This window comes from Arachis hypogaea, chromosome 4, assembly GCF_003086295.3.
Source record: "Arachis hypogaea cultivar Tifrunner chromosome 4, arahy.Tifrunner.gnm2.J5K5, whole genome shotgun sequence".
In the NCBI taxonomy this organism is placed as follows: domain Eukaryota; kingdom Viridiplantae; phylum Streptophyta; class Magnoliopsida; order Fabales; family Fabaceae; genus Arachis; species Arachis hypogaea.
The window spans coordinates 112,817,117-112,825,240 of record NC_092039.1 but is presented as its reverse complement, the minus strand read 5'-3'; the positions used below and the strand labels follow the sequence as shown (position 1 = coordinate 112,825,240).

General features: G+C 34.7%; 1 protein-coding gene across 2 annotated transcripts; it reads right to left on the bottom strand.

Annotated features, from left to right (window-relative positions):
* Nucleotides 1-119: 119 nt before the first annotated feature.
* On the bottom strand, nucleotides 120-7,284 carry LOC112797328 (calcium-dependent lipid-binding protein). 2 transcript variants are annotated; one of them, XM_025840203.3, is made up of 12 exons: nucleotides 7,146-7,284; nucleotides 6,866-7,001; nucleotides 5,932-6,033; nucleotides 5,780-5,830; nucleotides 5,214-5,334; nucleotides 4,816-4,934; nucleotides 4,639-4,737; nucleotides 2,822-2,902; nucleotides 2,649-2,734; nucleotides 2,305-2,530; nucleotides 1,317-1,478; nucleotides 120-875 (listed from the first exon to the last, which is right to left on the bottom strand). In XM_025840203.3, the coding sequence occupies exons 2-12, from the start codon at nucleotides 6,968-6,970 to the stop codon at nucleotides 417-419; spliced, it is 1,611 nt and encodes a 536-aa protein (XP_025695988.1). In that variant the 5' UTR covers nucleotides 6,971-7,001; nucleotides 7,146-7,284; the 3' UTR covers nucleotides 120-416. The 2 variants fall into 2 exon arrangements, with proteins under 2 accessions (XP_025695988.1, XP_025695987.1); XM_025840202.3 differs by having other exon boundaries at nucleotides 6,866-6,998; nucleotides 7,146-7,276.
* Nucleotides 7,285-8,124: the final 840 nt, after the last annotated feature.

The window sequence follows — 8,124 nt, the reverse complement described above, 5'->3', positions numbered from 1 at the left end:
TATTTTTCTTTCCAAAATTATTAGGAATGTTATTAAAAAGATCATATGCAACAATACAACGTTGAATAGCCATAATATTTTGTCAGACAACAAAATGTCAAATTCTACAACAAAAAATCTGTATAATTGATTCGTTTGGAATAACTTTGATTTCGGTAAATAAGTGGAATTTTTTTTACAAATTGTTAAATTTTATTACAAATTCATGCTAAACAAAAAATACAGAGAAAGATCATACAAAAAATACAGACTAAATGAACATTTTTGCTATCTGTTACCAAACTATATATATTTCCATTCAGATTGTATATGTATATATGAAAAAGAACAAGCAATGTAAGTAAATCTATCTATTGTCAAAGCTCTACTAGAGTTCCAAGATGAATTTCATTACTCATGAAGTGTCCATGCAAGAATCACACAGGCCTAGGCTTTGCACCACCCCCACTCTCCTCATAATTGCTGATAGGCGTAGTTGAACCACTTTTTCTTCCACTTGGCCCTGCAAATGTTCTGCCTACAAACTTTCCTGCCTTGCTTAGTCCACTACCAACATTGCCAATGAAACCACCAGCAATGCCAGAGCCGCTGCTGCCGGGACTAGCACCGCTGCCTTGTCCGGATCCACTGCCACCTCCAATGCCGACAAGCCCTGCTCCAGCACTGACGCCACTGCCGACAACTCCAACGCCAGTGGCGACGCCACTACCAACCATTCCAACACCGGTTCCAGCTACTGATGCTGCTCTATCTAATGTCTGCTTTGTAGTCCCTACAACTCCCTCATCTCTACGTTTCTGCATTTCTTCTATTGCCTTTTTCTCTTCTTCTAATGCAGCCAATTGCTCTTCCTTGTTAAAATGATGATAAAAGACCTGAAAATTTCAATGTCATTGTAACTTAACCACACGTAAAGAGAACAAAATAGAGCAAGGAGCTAAAATATGTCAAAGATATAGCATGACCAAATAATAACAGCAACAAAGCTTTATTCCATTAGGTGAAGTGAATTAGTGAACATGACCAAATAACAACATGTAACAAAAAGAAAGGAACCAGCCCCAAAATTGTGTACAATTAGACCAACAAAAGTAGTCCAACAAGTTGTTTTTGAGAAGAATTAAAGTTCTATTCCTACTCATTCTCTCTCTCAAATTTATTTTTCTTCCTACTTTGAAGAAATTACAAATTATTTGTACCAGTTACCAACTAAAATTTGTTCAGTTTAAGAAACTTTTAATAGTTTTCCAAATAGCACTTGTGATTTTGCAATGATTACAATGCCAAAAAAGAAACAAGATACGATCAATTTATACCTTTACTGTCAAGGTTCCTCGATCCTTCTTGTCTTTAACCTTCGTATCAAGTGACGCTAGCAACCTCAACTCCTGCTCCTTTTCAGTTTCTTCCTCCAATTCACTAAGTGGAAATTTGGCTACTCCTAATCGCTTATCTTGCCCAATGTCTTCATCGAAAACCTATTTGCAAAGAGGGAGAAAGATGGAAGATTGAATTATTAAAATGTCTAGCCGAGTAAATACAAATGAATACTCTGTTATTTTAAGACTTTATTGGATAAGAAAGCTGCTATAAGCCTATTTCAGCAAGAAAATATTCTCATATGTACCAGTGTGTAGAAATAACACTAGTGTCAATGTTGGAGCAACAAATTTTATAAGTAGGAGAAATATAGCATTCATATAATCTTGAAGTAGTACCGTCAATAGATATTTAGATCAGCTTGCATTTGTTCAATATTTTTTATCTTGGGGGAGCACTTGACTAATTCTTAAAATAAATAATTATTACAAACTAAATGTTGAACAAAGTTTGCATAATTTATTGTGAAATAATCACAATTCAAATTATGGTTGTCCACACACCACAATTATAGTTGAGGATTTTGATACTCTAATGTTAGATAATGTGTAAAGTGAGAGAGTAAGAAAGCAAGTTTAACCACACTTGAATTAAGATCCTTTTTTTTTGGTGGACCCTACTTAATGATCCAAGGGAGATTTTAACCACTAATTTGCTTACTTTACACACTGACTAATTTCAAAAAATATACAATTAGGTCCTCAATATTTGATGGTTATTCATAGTTGTACAATACTTGTGGGAAAAATTGTCTGCTCTTTAACAAAAAGCATTGCATAAACTAAATCCTATTCATCACAATTAAGTGATAATATTATGAATGGTGTGTTTGAAAAGTAGACTGCTAGTCAAATCAAAGCACTTGAACAGACCAAGAAGGAAAACATCTAACACAAATGAAGGCAAAGTATAATGGCGTAAAACCTCAAAAATGATGGACTGAGTCTCCAGGTCTTCTGCAATCAGGTCAAATTTCTCATCCCAAACAGGATTCAGGTTGTTATCAACAACCTTGGTTTTAACCTTAAATATTGGTCGAATATGCAGAGCTACATAAGGATCAGATTTCCCAATCATTTCCATGTTCTTTAAATCATTTGCTTGAACCACCGTTACTGTAACCCTTCCACAGGGTTTAAGCTCCAGTTCACTGCAAACAACAAAGATGCTCCAATAGTGTGATAATAACATACTTGAGGATTCACATTTCCCAAAAAGAATAAGAAATACAACAAACAGAATAAAAAGTTCTATGATGTTCATATTACCTTGTATCAACAGGTACACCGCCAAGTGGAACAACAATCCTATGAGGCCATTGTAGCATATCAGTAACAATTGAGTTCACAGTATCCTGTGAAATGTTCAGTAAAAAGGTTAATGTATTATATATAACTCAAAAGGGAAAAAGGGAAACTTTCATGAAATGGATAGAACTAACATCAATCATATCTGAAACTCCAGGCAGTGCTGTCAAACTTCCACCAACAGCCTTCAGAATGTAATCAATTCTAGGCTTCGGCTGAATAAACATTAATGGAAAAGTCAGAAATTGCAAGGCTAAAAGATCAATATTAGCATCTGTAAGACTGTAACACACCCTGACCCTAAGATCATAGAAGCTTCTAATTCTAATTTCCCCACTGCTCTTTCACTATAGCAGAAGAATTAGAGATGAGGGTAAAAAGGGGAAAAAAACAACAATAGGAATATTCACGTAACAAACTAACTGTCCACCTGGCACAGAGGATGAGGGGCGTGAGCCTAGGGGTGCAGAGGTGTGATCTCACATGATTTGGAGAGAGAATATAAGAGGTGGGAATTGAGTGAGGAATTAGACTGGATTCATTGTTATATCCTTTTTCTGTTTCTGTTATTGCCACCATGGAAGCTAGAATGGATAGATTGGAGCGTCAGATGGAAGAACAGACTAGAAACATGGAGTTGATCATGAAGATGCTGGAGGAGCTAAGTGGCAGAGAGAGGCACCACTCTAACGCTGGAGCGGCGGAGACACGGGCGGCACGGGTAGAGGTGAACCGCAGAGTGGAGCTTCCGCATTTTGATGGAGAAGACGTACGTGGATGGTTGGTGAGAATCGAAAGCTACTTCCGATTGAAACAGATCGCATCCGAAGAAAAACTGAACTACGCAACCCTGGGTATCGGTGGCGAGGCCCTCACATGGTTAGAGTGGTGGGAGCAGCAGACTCCACTCTTGTCCTGGGATAGGTTCAAGCAAGACCTACTGAAGAGGTTTCATCCCGGCGCGGCAGCGAATCCAATGGGACCGCTTCTGGAATTGAAACAGACAAACACGGTGGCGGAGTATCGGCGCGAGTTCGAACTAGAGGTGTGGACGCAGAAGAATCTTGGGCATGAGACGCTAATGTGTATCTTCTTGAGTGGGCTGAAGAAGGAGATTCGGGCGGAGATGGCTGTTTCTGACTTTGAGAGCCTCCAAGAACTGATGGATCGCGCGGTGGCCATAGAGCACCGCAACGACGCCTGGCGCCAGGCAGGGATATTCCAAGGAGGGGAAACCCGACCCGGAGGAGGAACCAACACCCAAGGGACCCGATCCATCACAAGCTCAAATTCTGGCTCAAATTCGGAAACCAGTGGACTGGGAGGCAGCAGTGGAACAATTGGTCCAAGAAGCAGTGGAAGCAGGAGATTGTCAACGGAGGATTAGGCTCAGAGACAAAGAAAGGGCCTCTGTTTGTTACAGCATCCCAAGTTAACTTAGTCAGAAAGCTAACCAACTATAATTCAAATGGTATGGTCTTTCCTTCTCCGCCTAAAGGTTTCGATTTGAGTCTGAGTCTTACCCGTTGCAATCGATAAAAAAAAAAATACAAATTAAAAATTCTATCCTATTTTGTCTATATTTTAGTGTCTATGTCTCCAGATACACAAACCAAACGCAGCAGTAGTGCACTGCTAAGCTTATTCTACTGGTATCTATGTATGCCTTGCTGAAGAGTGCATGGATTCGAATCTTAGCCACTTAGAAGTGGTTATATAGAATTCATCGGGTCTGTGTTATATATTGTGAGTCAGTAACTAGAAAAAGAAAAAGGCATCAGACCCCTATGAGTCAAGTTTTACAATCCAAGTAACTTATGAAATTTAACTGGATTTTTAAGTTTGATTACCTTGATCGCACTATGATAAATTAGTCAAACTACTAAACCACAAACATCTAGGTTTTTTTCCCACTAGGTGATCAATTATCAAGATTTGTTTGGCTTTTTACCTCAGCAAGTAGAGCAACAACAACAGCAGAAATGCATGGCATGTCTTCACAAAGTTGGAATATGACCCGGATAACGGTGAAAACTTGGAGATCCTTCAACTGAAGCAATAAAACTCAGTATTCTGAATATTTCATAAATCAAGAAGAAATTCAATATAAAATACTGCTAAGTTTAACCTGAATAGGGATGGACGCAATTGTTGCATCAACAGCCAAAACAATATTGGGATCACCACCCCAACGGAAATCGATGTCCATTGTTATTTGGCCTTTCTTGAGACGCTGAACACGAATACCTGCATGGATCAAGAAACTATTCATGCATTAATTCTTGATATACAAAATTGACCCAACAGGGAAATTAACAAAGGTAGATAACACAAGGATTGCATATAAATTGAATCTCCTAATTTTTGCACGGTTTTAGATTTTAATGGATGTTGCCAAGTGATGGCAGATTAAATTGGTTGGATAACGGATAAAAAAGAAATGAAATCTCATTAAATAACAAAGAGAGACATAAAAAATCTTACATAACCTGCTTCAAAAGGTTTCAAAATTTTGTTAGTAGATACCTTCAATCTTTGGAGCGACACTTCCAAGGGACAATTTACTGAACTTCAATGAACTAATACCCGGCGGTCTATACTGTTCCAATATTGGTTCAACAGATTCTCTTATGACCATTGATGCTGCCTAAACGAAAATATAATTCAAATCAAGCACAACTATCAGCAAGGGGGAGAAAATCAAGATTTTATATAAATTGAACGAATAAATTATGAAATCGTAATAAAATCTAAATTATAAAATTGTCCGACCTGGTAGAAATTTGGTACAATTTATTGCTTCATTCAAAATCGTAATATCAAAAGATTTTAAGAGTTAAATCAAGATTACGGACAAACCAAAGCCATGTCTTGGTCTATCACCATAGACAAGATTCATTCAATATGCTCTTTTTCTCATTTAAACTCAAGAAACAAGTGAGAAGCTATATAATGTTATATCATAAATTAAACTTAATATTTGATTATAAACTAAAAAATTAAAATGTATTCTGTAAAATGAACAAATAAAGTATATACAAACTATTGCAGATCATGATGGAAACAAATAAAGTGCATGCAAGCATACTCACATCTGCGACAAATGGCCAAAGTTTAGACAACTGCTTGTTTAGCCATTTCACCTGTAAGAATCAATGAAGGGAAGCATCATACAGAGCAATGCATATGCAACAAGAAACATAAATGTAGTAATCACAATTTCAACAAGTGATGAGAATCCAACCTGCTCATATACAGGAAAAGATATCCATTCAGGAAAGTTATCACCACAAAGTCTCTTCACATCATCTCTGTTTAGGGATCCAAGGAGTTTAACATCAACTGCCTGCAGTAACATAAATGATTTCAAGTGATATCAACAGATTAAAACACAGCATTCTCAGTCCCCAAGCCTCCCCTTTTTCATTCTGCAGTTAAATCAAGACATACTCCATTACCCCGAGCAAAGTTGAAGTTCCTAAAAAAGCTGTAAAATTACAATTAAGAGTCTTATGACAATCAGATAAATGAACTGCTAAGCTTGAAATCTGTCAGCTTTCTGCCTTCAATTTATCAGAGGAAATCAAATCCATATCTTTGTTTTTTTGGTTTCACAATAGCTCCCAAATAGGCAGGTTAATGACCAAATGAGTTGCCGAATATACAAGTGATATTCGTACACCCAACACTTGTTTAAGTGACGAGCAAGCTAACCACTGGAACAATCCAGGTTGGTTAATCGAATCCATATCTATAAATTAGTGAAGTATCTCCTTACACTTCATTATCATTCCGATTGCTTAATAACAAGAAGAACAACTTTAAATTATTAACCAATTTCCTATGAGCTGTAAAAATGATAACATATATTATTTCTGCATATAATTTTCCATTTTTCCAGAAGCAATAATTCAAAAGTCATAACATATAGTCTACATTATTATATATAACATCCTTTATTATGAATGATCTCCAAGTCTTTTCTTTCTTTTACATATTCAAAACTCACTAAGCTAAACATATCTCAAATTCATCAACTTTCCTAGCTTCAACACCATCTCTAAAACACTGATCAACAACAATTTTTAATATAAACAGCACAAGAACATTATTGGGTTCTAAAGATTATTAAATCCAAAAAGAAAGAAGAAAAGATTAAAATAACGAAATCATGACACCTTTGCAGTCCTTTTGGCGCTTCGGTATCTCATCATGCGATGCCACCCTGCCATCAATGCTATGCCGAATACCATCCCAAGAAACATCCCAGAAATCAAACCCATTTTCCCAGATTCCAAATAACACCAAATCCTTCTTCAACATAAACGAATAAAATTAAATAAACAAAAAATATAAAAACCAAAAATAGAAATAATAATTAATAAAGAAAACATATATTCAACGAAATGAACGTGCAAATCACTACAAACACATTGATCAAAGGAATTGGAAACTTACCGTTAAATGTGAGAAGAGGGATCAGAAAGGGTTGAATTGAACGTGCGAAGATGTAACCTTCAAATTGGAGTGATGATATTATTATGATTTATGAATGGACGAAGCTAACCGTGCAAGAGTGCAACTGAAACGAAACAAGCTATGATTTTCTGTTACAAGTTATGGGACCCTCTCTTTCTCTCTCTTCCCTCTTGTGGGAATCCATTTTCTTATTATATATGTACTTTTTTATTTTCTTCTTCCTTGCTAAAATTTAATTTCTATGTGTTATAACCATAGAAAATACAATAACGTATTAAATCAAGCTAAATAATTATCCTCTATGGAAAATTACTTATTTTCCAATGTTTTTATTGGTTATTAAAATACAGTTTCATCGAATTTTAAAAACATGAGTGTAATTTATCCTAAAAATTATATTTTTGATGTACATTAATATAAATTTAAGAGAAACTATTTGGGTCAATAACTTTTAATATTTTTAATCATTATTTAACCAACATAAATATTTAATTATTTTTAACTAATAAATTTTATTAATTTATGTGTATAAATTTTAAAAAATATGAGTATAAATTATATTAATTTATATATGTAAAATTAGTAAATATAAGTGTAAATTATATATTTTTTATATAAAACGTTTATAAATATAGATGCAAATTATTATTAATCAATAAAAAATAAATATTTATTAGTCATGTAGTATTGTTGTAAATTTAACGCGATCTTTTATTCTTATTACATTAGCTATGAATTCATAAACAAAACGTTTTGATGATATATTTTACTGGAAATATTTTCGTATTTTCAATAGGTTTAAATAAATTTTAAATTTTTGTAAATATGATAAAATATGATTATGACTTCATAATTATATTTCTATTTTTTATTCGGTGATTCTACTTCTGCCAAAAAGAGCTATTCAAGTATACTAACACGATATAATTATAAATATTCTTTTACCGATAGAAAATAT